This window comes from Aethalodelphis obliquidens, unplaced genomic scaffold (assembly GCF_003676395.1).
Source record: "Aethalodelphis obliquidens isolate GAN/ISIS:26980383/991018 unplaced genomic scaffold, ASM367639v1 scaffold5, whole genome shotgun sequence".
NCBI classification, from domain to species: Eukaryota; Metazoa; Chordata; class Mammalia; order Artiodactyla; family Delphinidae; genus Aethalodelphis; species Aethalodelphis obliquidens.
Genome location: NW_020837949.1, coordinates 1,017,881 through 1,039,419, shown reverse-complemented (window position 1 = coordinate 1,039,419; position 21,539 = coordinate 1,017,881). Strand labels below are relative to the sequence as shown.

Genomic DNA, 21,539 nt, shown 5'->3' with positions numbered 1-21,539 from the left:
AAAAAAAAAAAAAAAAAAAAGGAAAACACGCAGACCCAGACCAGGCCAGCTCAGCGCACGGTCCTGCGTTGGCAGCGTGGGGTCACGTGGGAGAAGTCAGCACTGTTTGGAATCCAGCCTCTGGGTCACGTGTGCTAAGCCTAAAGGAGCACGAACGGGAGCAAAGGAATCAGAAAGAGTAAATGAAAGACCTTCACGCGGCCTTTTCTCTTTTTATTACATTTTAGGTATCACCTCCGTGGAAATTTGCTTTTGAGGAGGAAACACTCCCACGTGAACTTGCAGTGGGCAACTCGCTTCCCTTATCCTAGTGAATTGGGACGTGGTTAGAAACAGATGAAATTGACCAGCAAAAGCCCCGGGCGTGGGCAGCAGAACTGGCTTCGCTGATAAATGGGAATCAATGCCGTTTCTTCCAAATCCTTCCCCCGAAAGCTCTGTTTCTCAAGCTGAGCTGTTTTGAAGACCGCCTAGGATCTTTGCGGGCCCAGCGACCCCTGAAAACTGTTCTCACGCTGCCTCAGTGTGATTTAGAAACGTGCTCCCGTTCTTTGTGTGGTAACCACGCGGGCTGTGCAGTGATAGAGATTTTAAATTGTTAAAATAGTAGAGAAAAGTTCATATGCTTCCAAATGCAAAGCCTTTAAGAGTAAGTCCCCAGCTTAACACTCATTTTAGGCGGAGACAGTGAGCAGGAAAACCCCAGGACAGAGAAGCAGCATAGAAGGAGAAACAGAATACGCTGCGCTGGTTTGGAGGCTGTGAACCGTGGATCATCTTGTTTTGTTTAAAATCCTTTTTCTAGTTGAAAAATAAAATATGTGGAAGAGCTAAGAAAACCAATAAAAGCTTTAAAGCAGCGGTCCCCAACCTTTTTGGCACCAGGGACCAGTTTCGTGGAAGACGATTTTTCCACAGATGGGGTTAGGGGCATAACATTTATTGTGCGCTTTATTTCTAGCATTATTACATTGTAACGTATGATGAAATAATTATACCACTCACCTTCATGCAGGATCTGTGGGAGCCCTGAGCTTGTTTTCACTTGCCACTCACCGATAGGGTTTTGGTACGAGTCTGCAAGCAGCTGATTTATTATGGTCTCTGCGCAGTCAAACCTCTCTGCTAACGATGGTCTGCATTTGCCGCTCCCCAGCGCCAGCGTCACCACCTCAGCTCCACCTCAGATCGTCACGCACTGGACTCTCGTGAGGAGCGTGCAGCCTAGATGCCCCGCGCACGCAGTTCACAGTAGGGTCCACGCTCCTATGCGAGTCTAGTGCCGCCGCTGATCTGACAGCAGGTGGAGCTCAGGTGGTCATGCGAGCGATGGGGAGCGGCTGTAAATACAGATGCAGCTTCGCTCACTTGCCCGCCGCTCACCTCCTGCTGTGCGGCCCCAGCCCCTGACAAGCCACGGACTGGTACTGGTCTGTGGCCCACGGGTTGGGGACCCCTGCCTTAGAGAACACCACGTGTTTTTACAAAGTACTGCCGGGACGGTTTCCCCGAGAACAAGTTCCTTGCTCCTATGTGGCACTGAGACGGGGTGCATGCACCCCACGTGCTTTTGGAAGAGTGAAGAGAAGGAAAAGGCAACTCCTCGCAGAGCAGTGAGTTAAGAGGACACGAAAACGAGTTAAATCTCTATTTTGTAGAGCTTAACTAATTGGAATCTTCAATTACTATATTTTTATTATAATAATTTTGAGTTTTGGTATTCTAAATCTAGAAGAGTCCAGCCTGTGAGAAAGCATACCGATTGTAAGAGACAGTTTTCTGAATGACCTGCAGGGTGTTTCCTGGGGTCAGGAACCCCTGAGCCTACCCTCCAGGTCGTCTCCGTGGAGGGCTGTGCCTGTGAGAGACGCTCTCAAAGGCCCTCGTGCACTAACTCACGTGCCCATCAGATCTCTTTGTGACGGCACTCGACTTCATTTATAGATTTATGGAAAAGGAAAATCACAATTGTATGAAGACTCACAACTGAAACCCTGGTGGAAAGTGTTAATAATGGACACATGCTGTTCCAGAAACGTTCTAATTAGTAAACTTTAAAAAATAAGTAATTTTGTCCTCACCACCTCCTCTTCCTAAATAAGGGAAAGGCTCGTTCTTTTATGCTACTGAGAGCTTGTTTCATGCTGGGTACTTCAGTGCGATATAATTTCGGGTGTGTGCATAGGAGAGGGTGACAAAGGTCTTCTGCAGAAATGCTGAGAGAGAAGCCACGTGATAATAGTAACGACAACAATAACTTCACTTCGTACTTTCGGGCTGTCATTTTCAAGAAGCTCAAAGAATTTTAAATGAGCAATTGGATGAACCTTATTATCTTATTTAACATCTTAAAAATTAAGGTTATATGAACATAGGCAAAATATAAAGGTGAATACTTATAAGCTATGGAAAATAATTAAGAGACTTATACCGTATTTCCATAAATGTACAGCTATTTATATTTAAACTGAAGACAAAAGAGGTTTGCCTGGCATTATGAGTGAAACCAGGATCCCGCCTCTAATTCAGAAGAGAGAGTTAAGAGCTGCAGTATTATTTCGGGCTCCCGCTCATTTGTTGGTGGGTTTGGCCATTATTTGTTCATTCAACTTCATCAAAAGCATATCGTATGAGCTGGGGATGTCGTATGTTCTGAGGATCCAGCAGGCAGCGGGTCGGAAACACTGTCCTCATGGGGCTGATGCTTTGGCTGGAGAACAGACCACGTATCAGTAGCTAAACAGAAAGATAACTTCAGACAACAGTAAGTGGTAAGAGGATGTAAAACAACAATGTAAAGGCGACTGGGGTGGAGGGTGGTTGAGGAGTCCAGGAAGGGAGGTCCCTCCTGAGAGATGGGAAGGGCCGGAGGCGCAGAGGACGGTGGGTGTGTTCCAGGAGAGAGAAGGTCCTGGGGGGGAATGGGTCCAGCAGTTGTGAATCGGAGAGGAGGCCAGGGTGGCCTGGGCCAGGGGAGCTTGAAAGCCGGGGTGGCTTTCATACAGGGAGGGGTGTGAGGCTTATTTCAAGAGCAACGTGAAGCCCGCGGGGAGCTTCACGCAGAAGAGGCACGTGACGATAAAGATGCTTCGAAAAGGTCACGCCAGCTCCGGGCAGGGACTGAAGACGCCAGCTGGACGTTCCCGCAAGGGAGCTCAGGGGCTGGGACTTGGGGGACAACAGTGCAGGCAGAACTGCCAGGATTTACTAACGGAGCAAATTAGAGGATTTGAGTTGGTTTAATACAGATCCTGCGCATTTCGTTATCCAGCCTGATTCCTTATCCTCCTAAACGTCTGCAAACTTAGCAATTGTCTAAACCCCCGACCCCTCACACAAGCACAATGAGGAAAGGCTTCATCTCAGAGACAAGGTCGCAGCCTAAATTCACCAGAAGTCAAAAATCTGGGTAGAAATCTGAAAATTCCATCAACAACCCTGATATTTCTAACAATCTTCATGCTTTGTTACCTGGATGAAATGTTCAGATATTTGATGAGACTCGTTTTTATCTTAGCTGTTCTACAAAATCTCATTGAAGATCAGTTTGCCCGAAGTACCACAGAAAACTACCAGCCAATAGCTTCACCCAAGCTTAACGTGTAAAATGAAGCGTAAAGCAACGTGGAACATTTAGATCTACTCAGACAAACAAGGCAACTATTGAAGTACAGAGGTGTGCGAGCACGTGTGCATCTCCAAACACAAACAGCCACGTCAGAAGCACGAAGTAACCAGTCGCAGTCCTGGGAGCAAATTCCCCCCGGTGGGTGGGAAATACTGATCCGCTCTTTCAGATCACCTGGGTTCCACGTATTCAATTCCCACAGCGATCATGGACTGGTTCCCAGATGACACAAAAACAGCCTCCGAGAGAGTCGCACATTGGAGTAACATAGGCCCAGCGCGTTCAGACACATTCAGATGAAACCAAGATGATCCTAGGTTTGAGAAAACGAGGACTTTTAAGACACGACAAGAGCGCACACCTGTACAGTGTCATCTGCTGCTCGCTCCCCTTGGGTGCCGCGTGGGAGGGAGCCCAGCGCTCCCAGAGAACCACCCGGAGCTCGCGCCCAGCTGCTCTCTCCAGCCTGCGTGGGGCTCCGGCAGGACCGTGAGCCCAGAGCACGCGTGGGATCCGCCCCAGGCCCTAAAAGCGACGTCCCTGCCAGACCAGCCTTCCAGAGCTTCTGGAGATCTGAACGTTGCTTTTCTCCTGTTCACAGGACACCGGGCTCTAACTGGGTGACGCTATAAACTGGGTATTTTAGTCCCTGCCATCAACTCAGTGGGAAAAACCAGGACAAAGAAATAAAGGTAAGATGCGTTTCCAGGCGCTGACAGTGCGCCCGTTGTTTTACCCCTTATGGCCTCTCCAGCATCTGGTGCAGAGCCTGGCACGGCCTAGGTGCTCAAGAAACGCTTCCCGGATGGATGAAGGGTGCGCCACCCACTGAAGCCTGCCTGGAGAAGAGGCTCAGCTCCCGCAGCCTCTGACTCAGCCCCGGAGCCAAGGCCAAGGCCGCACGGCGGACACGTGGGCGTAAGTGACCACCAGGGTCACCTTGAAAGACACGGAACCACGGAGGCCCTGCCAATGAAACCCTTTTGGAAAAACGGGTCTCAGGGCTTCGTTTTACAGTTTTCTTCAACAATATTTACTGTTTACAATCTTAAATCGAATGAGCACTCAGCAGGGGGAAAGGCAGACTTCTACGCTATTAAACAAATTTTAACCTCTTGCAGAATACTCTCATAGATTGTATTTTTTCTGCCTCGCTGTTTTCTCTGGCTACCTTACCAACCCTCTCACCTTCGCCAGGATGTTTGGGGATATTGCATAATCTATTCCTGGGATGCACGAGCAGCTCTGGAGCCTATAAAATATTCATTCGCTTTCAAAAATATTTGCACCCTGCTGTCAAACGTGGACACATTCATGTGGAGTATCGGAAAATGGCTATTTTAACGGCAAATGCTTTCCTCAGACCTCTCTTGCCACTAAAACATTTTCTTCAAAATTATTTTCATAAGATGAACCATTTCAACATTAGCGGCTAATCCCATTTCATTTAAAACTCTGCTGATAAAATTCTTTGCTTGTCATTCAAATAGTAAGTAATAATTACAGATTCGAGGCTCCCATCTCTGGATTCATTAATGGTAAATTGCATGGAAATCTGAAGCATAAGGCAGCTTTGATACATCTCAAAATGCAATTTCCATAGCTTCCCTTGGCCACGTACAGTTAATTATACAGTTAATATGGGAAACATGTTAATGAAAGAAACATTATTCCTCCAGACCACCTGCCTTTACCAAATATCTTTTGTGTGCGTCTCTTCTTTTTGTACTTTTGGTCTAAAACAGTAAAAAAAAAAAAAAAACCCTCACAACTGATAACGTGGTGATTTTAAGCATCAGTCTGCCAGGCTGCAGCTACTTCCATTAACACAAGTCGAAAGAAAAATTCGTTCAAGTTTGTGACATTTCTACTAATTTCTGGCTCTTAGCAGTTTAAGATGTCTATCCATGGCGTTTTAAACGCCTGAAATAGCTGTTTATCCAACAAAAAATTACTATTAAGTTGTCTTATTCCTACCAACGATATACTCATCTTCATAGATAAACGGAAAACGCTGGAAAACTGAGAAGAAACTGCAAGAAAGAGGAAGAGATAAACCCCAATCATTCTGACTAGATTAAACTCTCCTAAATCATTTCTCATCCATTGTGAACCTCTGTGTTTAACAATAATTAAATCCTCTCTTCTTTGGATAATCAAAGTTCGTCCATAGATGGTTTAGTGCAGAAGCCAATGTTAACCCTTACAAAGAAAAGTTAATGTTTCTGAGACTTTGATGTGGAAGAGAAATCAGAATAGTTTAACTAGAAAGGTAAACTCTGGCTAAAGCTACGTTTCTGTTTCCTTTTTATAAATTACTCAGTATGTAAAAATGAATTTGCAAATATTAGTTTTACAGCACATTTTTATTGATATAGAGTAATAAAAAGTCTTTATTCAATGAGAAAATAAGAATTTGATTCCAAGCTCAATCATGTCTTTTTGACATATGAAAAATCCTTTCAGCCATGAGTTATTCAGAAATCCCATTAATGTTCAAAATGCAGTTGGAAACCAACCTTAGATTCCAGAGTTGATAGGAAATAAGAGGAAAGAAGAATCACGATAATGCAGTTTTAAGATCACCAACCCTCAAAGATCTTCTAATACAGAAACAAACTGTAGGAGACAAAAGAACCTCCAAATCGACCTCCCTGCTACCTCTAGCATGTGGGGGAGGAGTGGCACCTGATGGGTAGCCACCCCAGACAAGAAGCTGAGTGATGAAGAAATCATTCACATTTTCACTGTCGTTCAGTGAAACATTGGGCAGTGTTTCCTTAAGATCTTCTTGAAAAGCAGTTTTGAATAATGTTTCTGTATGTGTGTACCAGCAGATCCATGTGTTTAAAGGGCCATCCACCCATGCCTCCCCAACCAGATGGTCACCTACAAAATTCTAGCGGCCAATTCCAAGTCACAATTATAAGAGCAGATCCTCTCTAAGACCCAACACCTTCACTATCACCCAACTGACACGAAAAAGCCCAGAGGAGACAATTTTCACTCGAAAGATGACGACAGCGGTTTAACAGGGAAACCTTTCAGGAAGAGGAAGGAGGAGGGATGGTTGCCTAGCAACACACAGACAGCATCTCGCGCACCACAGAGCAGTAGGTCTTTTCTTAGCAGCAGCCTTTTCTGTTCTGTACCGATGATGTACTCATTATGATTTTCTGATGAAGTTTTGAGGAAGAACAAAGAATTCCAGCGAGTGCGGTAAAGGTTACCTAGGACAGCAACACAGGCACGGATTTCCTCTTCCATATCCATGCGGGAAATTCTGGATTCTACAGCACATTACTGGAAAATATTTGCAGACGTTCTAAAAGTGCCCTTTGGAAGTAGAATGTTTGGTTTTTAATTTCCTAAAACTAACAGGCTACATGCTCGTGAGCAGTAAGACGAGAATGGGGGAATAGAAATGGCACCAAACAGGAAAAGCTCATACAAGACACACAAATTTATCTTCTCTTCACCAAGCAAAACCGTTAAAAGGGAATGAAGCCTAGATGTCCATCTCCTCTCTCTTCCCAGCCCTTCCAACCAGCAGTGAAACAGCTAAAATACAGTGAAGAAAAAGGGAAAATGAAGATTCAACAGTCAGCCACAACAGCCAGGAGCTGGCTGACAAGCGTTCTTTGCGCAATTGCTTCGAAATGGGGAGTTCAAAGTAGAAGAGAGAAGAGTTGATCTATCAAAAATTATTTTCACGTTTTAGGGTGAAAAGTTAAGAGATAAGACTATCAAATGTATTTTTCATCTCTCCCCAGTTCAGCTGCCAATCATACTGTATGCTGCCCAAGTCACACGCCCACGAGTTCTCCAGGTTTGATGGGTGAAGCGGGAGGATTAGCAGCTGTCACCCATCTTGCTCTTCCGTTCCAGCTACAGAACTGGTAGCCACCCCTCCTGACAGCTGCCTTGAGCATCACTGCGGAACACGCACCCCTGGAATCTCTCCATGGCTACCAGCCCCTAGCATTCGGGCTCCACTCACCTGCCCACCTGCCCGCTGACCAAGGTGCCTGTCAGTGCACATCCACAGACAGCTTATGCCGCACACACGGGCGCACAGGCACCTCCTGAAGCAAGGTGACCCCTCTGCCCACGTACAAAAGGGAAGTGTGGGAACCGGCCTGAACGAGGAGGCTGGCCACTCTGTTTGATCACAGGGACCCACCTTGGGGTGTCTTTCTTTACTATGCAGAGCATGAAGTTGGGTCTTAGATATGACTGTCAAGGGGACATGACATTAACTGGTAGCAGCATCTGCACTGTGTTTAACCTGCGATGAGTCTCACGTTCCCGGAGACAAGAAGAACCGGGTAAACTGAAGGGCCTCCTCTATAAGATGTCTAGAGACGCTGTGTAAATGGCATGGTCTGCCTTTCACAAAATTAAGGGAAATCCCCAGGAATCTACCTGAAGAGGGAGGCACCTGACCTGAAGTCCCTCAAGCCTTTGAGGGAGGGGGAGGGGCAGGGCCAAACGATTTCCTGTTCCTCAGCCCCGGGGGTCTGGGCTTCCCCTGTCCACGTGGGGCCTTAGGGAAATCTGGCATGCAGGAGTCAGGGGGCTGGATGTGAGACCACACACGATCCAGGACCCTCAGAAGACCACGCCGTCAGTGAAAACAGTTGTTCAGGCCGCAAGAAAGCTTACCTGTCTCCACGTGGATTCAAGATGGGAAGACTTTTGGACCCTGGGCCTCCCCTGGGATCGAGGGTCAAATTTACAATATATACATCATCTGGGAATCTCTGAGCGGGGAATTGATGTAAAGATGGTCCTGGTTTCACGTCAGCCTGGGGTGGCTAGAATATCAATCTCAAAACCTCTCTTTTGAGGTTAACACAAAATTCCGAGAGATAGAGCCCCACTCATGAGGAGCTTATAATCCGACACTACAGAACCCACCAGACGGCAAACATACCCACGAGCAGCTTTCGAGTCACAGGAACTAAGAAAACAGAAGTATTAGATGGAAACAACCAAATGGACATTTCTAGGAACTGAAGATGTTAAAGGAGGATTGACAAGATAAGACAAGAACAACATAGCAGACATTTAAAAAAGAGGAACAGAACAGCTGCAAATGAAAAATGTCCTCCTGGAGATTACAGACACAGTGGATGGATTACACAGTAGACTAGACCCCGCCGAAGAGAAGCAGGCGTACTGGATGACAGGTCCGTCTGAGGAAATTCGCTGCAACGCAGGGCAGAGGGATGAAGAGAGAAAATACGGAAGGCAGAGTAAAAACGCCCAGCATTCTCTACTGGAGGAGAGAACGGAGGGAATGGAAGACAGTCAAATTTAAACTGTAAATGGTCTGTCATTTTCTAGAATTGATGGAAGATAGCAATTCTCTGATTCGGGAATCATAGTTAAGTCCTGAGCCAAAAACAAAACGAACTGAAAATCAACCCCTCCCCGCCCGCAAAAAACCCACACAGAGTAAAATAGGTCCACACCAAGGCAAGGCACAAAGAAGTTCCAGAACAGCGGAGGTGTAGAAGTCAGGAAGAAGTAAGAGGACCCACGGAGGAGCAGCCCCTGGACCAGCAACGAACAGCCTTTTCAACAGCTACGGCGTCAAAGGCAAGAAAACAGGATTTTTAAAGTCGTGAGAGAAATTAACTAGAATTTGATCTTGTCTAATCTATCACGCAAGTGTGAGGACGAATTAAAGACATTTTCAGACAAAGACAGGGAGACTTTCCTATTAAAAGACTGAAAGAAGGATATAGTTTTGGAAAAGAGGAGATTTTAATCAAAACAAAGAACTGAGAAGTAAGGCGTGACGGTGATAAAAAAAAATAACAGTCAATCTGAACAAGTGCTGACTATGCAAATCAGTAATAAAAATGGTTAATTTAAGGGAATAAATGTTAAGGTGAAACTAAAATACCGGGCAATGACAATACGTGTGTCAGAGGGAGATGCTGGGTTCAGAGTCAGAGATTCTGAGTTTACTTGGGAGCAGGGCAGAGCTATGCTCGGCAAAATGATCAGGACAGTTATTAAATTATAACTGCTGAGCCGGTAGAGGGGAAAGAGGGGATAAGGCCAACGCCGTCACCCCAGCAGTGGTTAGGAAACGAGGCCACAGGCACACCGTGATACCAGCACCTCACCTCCAGCATCTCTATTCTGAGGACGTCTGGACAGCACTGAAGATCCTGAGCGACTCTCCTTCCCCAACAACCGTACGATCACGTGGGCTTTGTAAGCCGTCATGCTCTATGGGTGGGGAAGCCCGAGGGGACGGTTTTGAGCCACCCCAGGTGGCACCCTGGGGAGCAGCCTGGGGATCTGGGACCACCTTTCATCAGAGCGTCTCTGGGTCCCTCCCCTCTGACTCCGGAAGAGAAAACATCAGAGGACAGTGGTCGCGACCCACTCAGTTCCTGCTTGTCTGTCACCAATGCCCTCACCCTCTGGCAGACGCACTCAAGTAAGTGAACAAACGAATAACCAGGTGTCACTTTTCTCGTTCAAGAAGCCGCAGTGGCCACACACGGATGGAACACAGCCCCTCACGCTGGCGCTCCAGCCACCCAACGTCTGGCCCAGGGTCACAGCCACTCGAGGCTGCGTGCATGTCCTGTTTCTCCCATGGACTCTCACCCTGTGAGCGGAATCAGGGTTCCTGGAGGAGCCATGATCTTTCCTGCTGTCTCCTGCCCGCCCCAGGACAGCTGCTCCTCCCCGACCAGGCCCCCCAGGACGGAGACGCCTCCCAGCAAAGGAACGTGATTGGCACTTCGCTGAGTCTAGTGTGTTCTAGCCGTGCCCCCCTCCTCGTTTCAAGTAGATCGAAAACTTCTCAGGGGTAACACACCGACCATCGACTTCACTCAGGCACTCAGGAAACTTCTACTGAAAACCCCCTACGTCCAAGAGCTGCGCCAGAGCCAAGTGTAGAAAGGTGAGCAGAAGCGGTCCATGGATGAATTACTGGCGAAAAGCCTATGCTTCAGTGCAATTCCAAAAGCTACGTATTATATACTATCCATTCTACGCACGAGTCTGTGCAGGAACGATCAGATCATCTGCCCTGGGTCTGCACTGGTAACTGCTCTCACTCAGTTCCCAAGAGGAGCCCGATGGGCTGGAAGAACGCAGCCTCTTTCCTGGGCGTCCCATCGGGTTTACCTGAGGGGGTCCCCGTGGGCCACCGTGCACTCCGGAAGCGTTCCTTGTCCATATGTATGAAAGGACACTTTCCAAGTGCTATTCGGACACCGGTTTCAATTGTTTCCCCTCAGAAACATTAACTCACAGACTTGCTACCAAGTCTAGTGTCTGATTATTCCAGCTAATCCAACAAATACCAGCCGGATGCTGGGTCCTACTCCATCTGACCCTATCTTCTCACCAGCAGAAGGTCTAACACGCAAGGAAACCATGCTAGCATCATTCTAGCACTTTAAACGATAAATCAGATTTTTAAAAATAACACGGCAAGTTACATCCCTCACCAAAAATATAATAAGTAGTTCCGCACCCCCCAAGACTGGGCAGTGGAGACGGCACTCGCTGCCTTGTGTCAACACCGAACTGTCAAGGGTCACTGACGTGGCAGATGCCAGAGGAGCCCTGGTGCCGCGGGGCCGGCCGAGTGTGGGCAGCAGACACGATCACAGCCCCGCAGCACGGGCCGCACCCCAGCGGCCAGGGCCCTCAGGAGGGGCTGCAGGCCAGCTCTCTGAGTCCACGGCTGACTCTCACGTGTGGACTAATAAACGGGCACGGAAGACGGACAAGAGCGAACTAGTTTCATTCCGACACCAAGTTAGTAAACTTGCGCTGGCATCCGTGGTTGGTGCCGTGGAACACGGAGAATCCTACCCCCGGGGTGGGCGTCCCTGCGGGACACTTCGAAAACCATTCTTGGAAGGAACAATAAATGGCTCCCCAAATTATGACAAGTCACACACGGCTAGAGAAATGTAAACTAAACTACTCTGAAATAGCGTTTCCACTCACCAGTGGAAGATCAAAGCTGGGCAGTACCCGGGCCTCAGGAGGGTCTGGGGGTACAGGGCCATTTTCTGCACAGCTGGTGGGAGCATCAATTAGTCAGACGTTCTGGCGGGAAGCTTGGCAGTGCCTCTCAAGACCTAGGTTCTTCCAGAAATTCAGCCCACAGTTATTTTTACACTTGCTGTGATGCTGCGGTGGCCACGTTTGAAAATTGCCTACATGACCTTTACTACCATACGATAAATAAGTGACTGCACGTTGAACAACAGAATAATATAGACCGTTAAGATGAGCAGAGTCTCACACACACTCACGTGGAGCTGTGTCCTAGACACAGCGTCGCGTGAGGGACAGTGTGTGGTTCCCGGTGACAGTGTTGCCTGTCGGGGAGGGCTGGGATCCCAGAAGTCGTCACATGGACGGAGGACAAGCTCTCCACGGCCTACCTTCCCACCAGCTGTGCAAGTCGTTATTAAAATGTTTCCATGAACACAAACACAAAACACAGTCCTGGAACCTGGGTGGCTGGGACTCAAACGACAGGAAAATGCTGAGAGAATGGTCAGTGTAGGTCACTGTAAACTTGGTTTAAGAAGATGCAGGATGTAGAGCTAGTTGCTGCTCTCGATTTGGGGATTGCTGGATGACTACCCTCCCGTGACGATGAAGATGGGCGGCCACCCGAGAACTCCAAGGAGGCAGAGGAAGGGTCCCGAGGACTGATTAAACGCCTGCTGTGTGCCAGGCACACGCTGGGCACCGCACACACACACACACACACGCGCAACTGTCCTGTCTGAGTAGCTGGGTCCTCCTGGAACCTGGGGGGCCGTCAGCAGAGTCTGAAGTGGGTGCCGAGCGGTTCTGGCCCCCAAGCTCACCTCGAGGGCAGGTGTTTCCGGGTTGCAGACGCAGTGCCCGGGGTGAGGAAATGCACGACACAGGGGGCTCTAGAAAAGCCCCAAGCCACTCCGACGCGGGAACTCTGGGTTAGGGCCTGCCCGAGGCCTGCCGAGGCCGCCGCCGGGGGTCAGATCGATTCTACGGGAATGGGACTCGGGTTCACCGCACGACCCCGCCAGCAGCCCACCCGAGCGGACGCACCTTCCTCTGGCCTTGACTCCATCACCTCCTGCCCCGTCTCCCTGCTCTGCACAGTCAATGCAGCCCTGGACCTCTGACCACATGCCCTGCGTGGCTGGCCTGTAAGGCTTCCCGTGGCCATCCCCAAAGTTCTGGGAGGGCTGGCGGCCGAGAGCATAGCGTTTGATGCATTTGAGCCATTTTACTCCCAGGACGTCTTCTGTCTCAGCCTCAGGCAGGGTTCACACGGCAGGAAACAGCTTCCCTGCGAGTTTGCGCTCCTCCAAGCGCAGACCACGGAGAGCAGCACCGCGGGCGGGAGCCACGGCCTCAGAGCTCCGGGTGCCTGGACATGGGTCCTACGGTGGCAGGCAGACCCCGGCTCAGCTGGACCTGACACCCTCGAGCAGGCACAGGGCCGGAGGAAGCCCGGCCACTGCGTCAACTTCTCGGTGGCCCCGTCACCCTCACCATGAGGACAGCGGCCAGCTGAGTCTCAGACGCACATTCGGGTCACAGAGAGCAGGACCAGGGTGCACGGCAAGGACCCTGGGCGACACTCTTAGGAATACAGGTGCTGAATTTAAGACGACGAAAACGGGGTCGCCCCCCCCCCCCTCGAAACAGACCCTTGGCCTCTGGGAAGACACGTTGCTTCCTGGTCAAGCATTTAACTTACTATACCCATGGGTATAAAAGTACCAGCTAAGGAGGCTGACGCCAGATAAAACGAGAGCGTCCACTCAGTGCAAACGTCCACCGATCAAGGAGCGCAGGAGGCGGACACCGTGGAGAGGCCACGAGCCCAGCGGGTTGGGCTGTGAGGTCGGAGGTAGCCTGTCTCCTTTGTGGACACGGCATCCTTCACCCCGCGCAGGTCCAGGGCAGCTGTCTGTCACCAAACCCTTCTGCTTCCGTAAGTTTCCTCCCTTCTGTGACGACGGGGCGGCTTGGTCACATTTTGCAACGTGGTAACTTCCCATTTTTCAGGCGTTTACATCACTGCTCTTGGTTTTCTTGTCTTCATCTGTGAAATGGGCTGAAACCAGTTCCTATCTCATGGTTTCTTAGGACAGTGCTGTTACGTAAACGCTCCGTGACGCTCATTCCTGTTGTATCGTACTTTGCAAGACTAAAGGGGATGCAAAGATCCAGTCCGTACCCTCACCTTCAACTTGCATGAAGGCGTGGCCCCTCCGTCTACACAGCTGCGTGCCGCGCACTGCCCCTGTGACCAGCGGCTGGCTTCCGAGGAACCAGGAACCAGGACGGACACCTGCTCTTGCCACCACCCACAACGCTGCCATGCTGCCACGCCAGCCTCTGAGAACAAATGTGCTCTGGAAACAGGTCTTTTCGAGGGACAGGTTCAAACGTGATCCTTTACCTTTCAAAAGGACGGACGGCAGTTCTCATGAAGCTGAGCCCCACCACTCAGCTTATGCAAAACACGACAGTGTTGACAATAATTCCATGGAGTCCCTGGAACGAGGCCACCTATTTCCAGAGCTCTGCTCTGAGCCTGGTCAGGCCTGGCCACGTTGCCTTGGAAAACGTGTCTTCAGAAGCCGACCAGGTTCACAGCTGAGGGTGTCTCCCTTCCCGTCTCCCTCCTCTCCCGGTGCCGTCGTTCCTTCTGCAAACGTCCGGGGGCTCCTACCTCACCCCAGGCCTGGGCGCCGCATGGCTCGGGGAGCCTGTCAGGCACAGCCTCCCGGGCACCCCCTTCCTGGGCTTGCAAATGCACCCAAAGCACCGTCACCGTGTGCCCGGGGCTGCAGTTTCCAGGGCATGTGACATTTTCCCTGTGGAGGCCCTTTTCCCCTTAGTTTCATCAAAGGAGAACTGGTTCCATTTTTTTGCCACGATCCTTTCAGCCTTCATCATTACAACTGTAGGTTCCACAGGTGCAGCATCTCACACTCTGTCTCGTTTAACCCTCACAGGGACCTCGAAGGAGGCGCTATTACTAAGCCCGTCCTGGGGATGAGAAAATGGAGGTGGAGGGATTTGTCGGGGACGTGGGACCAGGAAACCGCTGAGCTTCCAGCTTCACCCCGGTTTCTGGGGCCGCAGTGTCCGCGCCATCAGCGGCATGCTCCCACCTCCAGATCGACCCCTTGGGCCCCGGCAGCTCGGAGGCCGTGCTGGTCTCGGCAGGAGGACGTGGCTCCTGGGAGGAGGGGGTCTCGACGGCCGGCCCTGCCCCTTCCCATGTGTCCACTGGGCAGCTGCCAGGACCTCCCCCTCCCCACTTCCCGGCACCGGCCGACACTCGTGTCCCTGAGACCTCAGTGCCTCTAGGCCTCAGTCAACACTTGCTTCCCTGGCCCCTTCCTCTGTGTCTCGTCCACCTGCTGGGACCGCTGGCTCAGCGGTAATTAGGTCCCTCCCTGCGGTTCAGCTACGCTCGGCCTCCTCCGCCGCGAAGACCGCCCGGAGCAGCTGGGCTGGCGGCAGTGGCTTTGTCATCTGCACAGCGGCCTGCGACCTCCCGCCAGCCGGAGACCTTCGTTCTTCCACGGAAAGCCCTGCCTCCTTTCCAGGGGAGGGCGAATTCTGCTCACCCCTAGGAGAAGCGTCTGTTCCGAGAGTCCTGAACCACGGCTCCCAGCGCGAAGCCACAGCACGTACACCAACATCACACTGCAGTGGGCGGAGCGACAGCGAGCGGGGGAAGGCGCTCGGGGCTCAGGGCGCCTCCAGGCCAGCCCCCGACAGCCCTCCAGCGACAGGTCAGGATCTGGCTTCTCGGCTTCCTACGCCGCTCGTTCCTCCCAAGGCACCTCCATCCTCTGCCAAGGAGAACATTCCAGGTCTGCACACTGGCCTCTGAGCTACTCCTCGCTTCCACCCAGTTGTCCAAACGTGAGTAGCTTGGCGGTTGGTCCCACCACGTCTTTAATTTGAAATGTCACATCTGTGTCACGTTCACGAGAGCAGCTAAGCATCAGGACGGCGGGTTCCTGGGACCTGCCTGGACTTTGCATAACTTATGTCGGGCCTCTGAGACCTCAGCGCGTGCTTCAGGGAGACGGCCTTGGCGGCTGTCTGACGACCGGGACGGTCCTGACGGAGGGCCGATGGCTGAGCACCACACGCCGGTCTCCCTGTGGCCTTCATGAGTCGGGAGGTCGGGGCTCCCGTGCGTCCTGAGGTCCGGCACAGGCGGCTTCGCTGTAGCCCTTGCAGATGGGAAGCCAGCATCCACGTGCCAGTGACAAGACAGGTCCTGTGAACGTGGCTCTGGTCTGGTTGAATGTGTCCCATGGCCCTTCCCGTGAGAAAGGGCAGCCATTTCGGAGCCTAAAAGACGAGCCATTTTACTTGCTTTCATGGATGAGAAGGTGTAAAAATGCCAAGTGGGGCTCCCTTCTGCCACGTCTCCACACCTCGGGGTCCCGTACGGGGGGGCCGAAGACGACGGTGGGGCCGAGAAAACCCCTCTGTAAGTGGGTGAGAGGGCAGAAAACAGGACTGGGGCGTGAGGGCCGGACGCTGGGGCGTGCACGGTGGGGTCCCCGTGGCTGGGCTGGACCCCCTCCCCGGTGCCCGGCACCTGCTCCCCACTCAGAGCCGGGAGGAGTAGCCGGTGACCCCAATTCAAATGAAGCGTCGGTCGGTTAACGAGAAGCAGCCTTGAGTCCGGGCGGCGGCCAAACGCCCTCAGGTTTCTGGGTTGGTCGGCGGTGGACGGGGGTTTGGAAACTGTCGCCGCCATCGCCCGGGGGACGCCTCGCGTTAGGCTCGGCCGCGGGGTGGCCTGCGGACGGCGGGTCAGCTCTGTAGCGCGGGGACTTCAGCTGAGAGGCCACCACCAGGCTCCCTGTCACATCTGCCATCCCACACGGGTACCACAAAACACAGTTTACGACGAAAACTACAATGTGTTCGCGTCCCATTTGGAGGCGAGGTACCGTCGAGCTGTAGCTCAGTCGTCTTGACATAGGAAGACACCAGAATGTGATGAAGGCTCTCGAGACGCATCTCGCCGCCCCCAACCTGTCAGACAAACGCTCCTGGCTGTGTGCTGGCCCCAAAACTGGATCTCATCAGAAATCTGAATGAGACCGGTGGAGTTTCCTTTTCTAAAAGCGACGCACGTTGAAACGTTCTCTAAAAAGTCGGCTCTAAACTAACATAACTTATTTGTCCGGAGAAGAGGTGCCTTCCGAGTTCCTGGCTGTGGGCGCACAGTAGGATGGCAGCACACGTCTGCGACCTGAGCGATGCGCCGTCTCCTCCGGGAACCGCGAACCCTGGGACTCAGGCCCCAGCCGCACGCGACCACGGTAGAGCCATGGGGGCGCCGTGTGCCCCCAGCCCGGGCCCTCCGTCCACGTCCGCGTGGGGAGGAGGCAGAGGGAGGCGTCAGCTCAGCCGCACTGATCGGCCGCCCTGAACCTCTCGACTCCGGCTCCCCTCGTCTGTTACCTCTGCTTTGAGGTGCCCCTCAGTCCCCGCGTCTGGCACCTGTGCCTCCCGCCCCCGGATCGGACATCCCGGGAGTGGGCGTCTCCACCCCCCAACGTCCTGGGGGCGTCCCCAGACCCACCTCCGGGCTCCACACTGAGGCTCTTCAGTGCAAACGTGGTTTCCCAGCTGCTCTGGGGTGACTGTCTGTGTCCTCCCACATTCTCGTGTGGAATCCTAACCCCCAAGGTGATGGTGTCACGAGGTAGGGCCCTCATGACGGGGTCAGTGCCCTAATGAGACCCCACAGAGCTCGCTGCCCCTCCCACACGTGAGGACATGGCGAGAAGCTGCCGTCTGTGAGCCAGGACTCGGGCTCCCACCAGACCCCAGACCCGCTGGGCCTCCATCTTAGCCTTCCAGCCTCCAGACAGAGAGTTCATTAAGTGTCTGTTCAAGCCGCCAGAAGGGACCAAGACACTGGCCTTCCCAGTCCCTTCCCCTTCCTGGGAAGTTAGCTGTGCAGCGGAAACTCTCCCCTGATCCACGAGAGCCCGGATGCTCCGGGGGTCAGTGACTCAGGCTCTGCCCTTCGTCACCCGAAGCCCCATCCCCAGTAGGAGAGACTACGGCCAGTGTGACGGTAACTGAACGGGGAGAGAGAGGCCTGTGGCCTGGAGACCTGGGAGGGCGGTGTCCACGCAGCCATCAGCACTCGTCCACACGGCAAGAAGCGCTGAGTTGTGAACAAACCCTCTTAATAAAACTTGGACAGTAATCGAGCACCACGTGCTCCAGGATGGGCAGGGGGCGGGTTCATCCCGGGGAGGGGGCTCCCTGCCAGGAGGCTTCTGCACCGGACAGGGCCTCTGAAGGGCGTACGAAGCAGCTGACCCCGCCCGCGTCACGTTTAACGAGAAGCAGCCTGTGAGCGACATGCGTTCACCCGAAGGCTGCTCAGTGAGCTGGGGGCTGGAGGGAGGAGACGACTGTGTCTGGAGTCGGGTGCACACGGTCGGCGCTCACCCGTGCGCATTTCCAGGGTGGGGGCCGAGGGTTCTGTGCAGAGCCGGGACGACGCTCCCTCGGGGGGCCCTGGGCAGAGGGGCTGGACATGGGGTGCCCTCCTCCTGCCGCCTTGGGCCGCATGCTAGGGAGCTGGGCCCCCAAGCCTCTCACAGGCACTCCCTCCCAACCCCGCGCAGAGGGTGCAGGCCTTACCAGGACCATGTGGCCGGTGGAGATGTCCATGTTGGGCTGCACGGGCTCCTCCGACCAGGACGAGGTGCTGCCCCGCGCGGAGGGGCTGGGCATCGGCCCGTCACTGAACTGGGAGGACACGCTGCTGACGCGGGACGTGTGCGCGGTCTCCGGGCGCTCGGACGGGCGCGCGGCCATGCGCTGCCGGCACAGCTCCTGCAAGACAGCGGGCGCCGGTCAGAGCCTCCCTACCTGCGTTCCCAGGGCCAGGGCCGACGGGATCCACCCGTGACCACGCACAGATGTACACACACCACACAGAGACACACACGGGCACATACGCAGTAGACACACACACCCCCGACACAGATATACACACAGATGTACACAGATACACACACACCACACAGAGACACACAGGTAGATACGCTATAGACACACGCAGATACATACACCCGTACACAGAGACACACATAGACACACACAGACATAAACAGATACACAGACACACACAGATAGGCACACACACACAGATAGACACGCACAGATTCAGAAGGGGCCGCTGGGCCAACTCCGGCCTCCCTGGACCCTCAGAATGGCGTGTCATGTGCACTAACTCAGGCCCCTTCCTCATCAGAACGTGGGCCCAGGCGGGGGGGAAGGGTTTTTACACTGTGGACTGAAATACAGAAAAGGGTACCAGGCTCAGGATGTTTGCAGAAAAAAACCCTCTGTTTGGTTCTCCTTGTTCTCAAAACATCGCTCCGACTGGAAAGCCCACACGGGAGGGAATCCAGAGAAGCGCAGACGACAGGGAAAGTGCAGGGCGGATGGGGAACGCGGCCCCCTGGGCGGACACCGGACACGGGGCTCGCGCTGACGGACGAGCCCCCACCTGACAGAGCTCGGCTGGGTCAGTACGGAGTCTCGGGCTGCCTCGTACAGGGATGCGTGACCAGCCTGGCCGGGGAGGCCCCTCCGTGCCTGTGGCCCTGCAGCCGCCAGACTCGGGTCTCGGCCGTCACGCAGCCCCCGGGAGACTCAGCCGGGCGCCCTGCTCCCCCCACTTCTGAGCGGCCAAGCGCCCTTGGGGAGAATTCAACAGTCACGATTCGGGGACTCCCAGCCTCTGCCCAGTGAACACGTCACCGTCACCCGAGCCGTCAAACAAAACGACGTCGAGAAGAAGTTTATAAGAGCATCCGAGCCCAAGAGTTGAAAACTTGCTCAGGGGCGAAAGGGCTCGTTGGAGGGCTGAGGCCCCACACGCCCCTTGCTTTTCACCTGGTGCCATCAGGGGGCCGCAGCCTGCTCGCCCAACCAGCGCCGCGCGCCACAGGCCGCTCAACTCCCGCGGGCACGGCCTCGGCCATGGGGCTGGTCCCCGCTTCCTGTCCTCTCACGCGGCTGCCGCTTACTGGGCACTAAGGGTCGTCGTGAGGCCGCTGAGGTCTCGCTCTCCCCGGGGACGCGGTGCCGGCTCCTCCCCAGGTCGGAGGACGGCTCAGGCACTTTGAGGGGGGCCGGCTGGATGTGAACCCCCAGCCCCGCTAGAGCACCTGGCGACGGGGATCAGTGTGGGCACCTGGAGGAGGCGGCGGAAGAGACGAACTGGAAGAAAACAGGGCCAGCGGTGAGGGTGGGGTCTCCCTGCCCAGGGCTCAGGAATTTCACACGGCTTCTAAACAACAAATGTTTGAAATTCCACCCACGTTTCCTCAGAGTCTTAAAAACAAAAAGAAACCCAGACACGTCGGGTGATTGTAATAAGGCAGATGATACTAGGAACCAAGTCCGTGTCTCACTGATTCCCGCTTCCGCATGTGGAACATCACTTGATTCTGGGAGTGCCCACCAAAAAATGCTTCTGCAGTAATTTCCTTTAGTTCACCCAGAAGAACAGGCCCGAAGAGCTCAGGCTGAGAGAGCTCAGAAAACGTCCTCCAAGAACCGGCTTCTCTGGTGAAGATGTGAGATGTCTGTGATTCACCTTCTGAAAAGCGAAACATTGGAGCAGCTGGGTGTCTGCCCGTGGAGGTGCCAGGGATGAAGAGTGACGGCCAGGCCTGGATCCCCATCCCTCTCCGGTCCCCGTGGAGAGTGGAGTGCCCTGGGCGGGGTGAACCTGGGTCAGGCGCTCAAGGCCCCCAAGCCTGAGTGCTGTCACTTAAAAATGGAAGGAACAGGACAGCACAGAAGATGAAAAGGGTTCATGTGTGTGAGATGCCCGGTGCGGTGCCTGCCACGAGGTCCCATAGTCAATCAGTGCGACGGTAGAGGTACTGGTGCAGTGAAGGTAAGAATGATTCTTTAAACCAGAACAAATTCTCGACGGCTTGGCGAGTTCAAAGATATTTCTAAAGGAAGCAGGAATTTTCGAGGTGGAGGTGCCCACAGAGCGTCCGCTCAGGCCTCCTCATCTGGCAGACGATTAGGACTGACTTGCAGGCTCGGTGAAGGCCTCACAGGCGCCCGGTGGTCCCCGGGGACTGAACCTGTGACTCAGGCCCAGCACTCTTCCCGCTGCTGCTGAGAGCGGATTCCCCTTGTGGGTCTTTGTTTTTTAAAAATAAAAGCTGCAGTAAAGATCCAAGAAAAACCCGTCACCCCCATTTCCAACAGCAAACAATGCTGGACATCGGGGCCTGGACTGGAGAGAGGAGTCCGGAGGCTGGCAGCCCGGGTGACGGTGCTTTGCCTGTGCACAGGGGAGGTTCCCGGGCTGCACAGGGACCCCGGGGGGGTGGGGGGGGTGCGTCAGGCCTTCACCACGTGCTTCCATCTGCAAATAAAAATAGGTGCACCTGCTGAGGTGGGACGCCTGACCTCCAACCGACCGTAGTCCCATTTCTACCTCTAGACTACCTGAGAGGTGGTGAAGCCAGGGTCTCTGGAAGGGTCAGGCGGTGGTGGGACCCCCACGGTGGAAGCACTGCTCCTGGGAGGCCTGGGGGGGTCCTGTCCAGCCCCGGTGGCTGGGTGGGAGGGGGTGTGACACACCTGGGGCACAGCAGCCCCCGTGCCCCAACCTCCCGTGAGCCACCAGCAGAGGTGCGTTCCGAGGGCCGTGAGGAGACATTAGGGGAGGCCCTGCCTCCAAAAAACTGCCCGGGACACGCCCACCAGGCCACCCAGGCTGCGAGGCAGCTCCTCCTAGAACCTGGCCCAGGATGCACCTGTTCCTCCAGAGGCTGCAATGAGAAGGTAAGACATTTCACGTCGA

General features: G+C 53.6%; 1 protein-coding gene across 2 annotated transcripts in view; it reads right to left on the bottom strand.

Annotated features, from left to right (window-relative positions):
- PTPRN2 (protein tyrosine phosphatase receptor type N2) overlaps positions 1–21,539 on the bottom strand; it is a 687,992-nt gene that overhangs the window by 74,442 nt on the left and 592,011 nt on the right. For both annotated transcript variants that reach the window (XM_027101365.1, XM_027101366.1), the window contains exon 14: positions 18,338–18,532. In XM_027101365.1, coding sequence (XP_026957166.1) covers positions 18,338–18,532 — 195 coding nt within the window. The remainder of the gene's footprint in view (positions 1–18,337; positions 18,533–21,539) is intronic.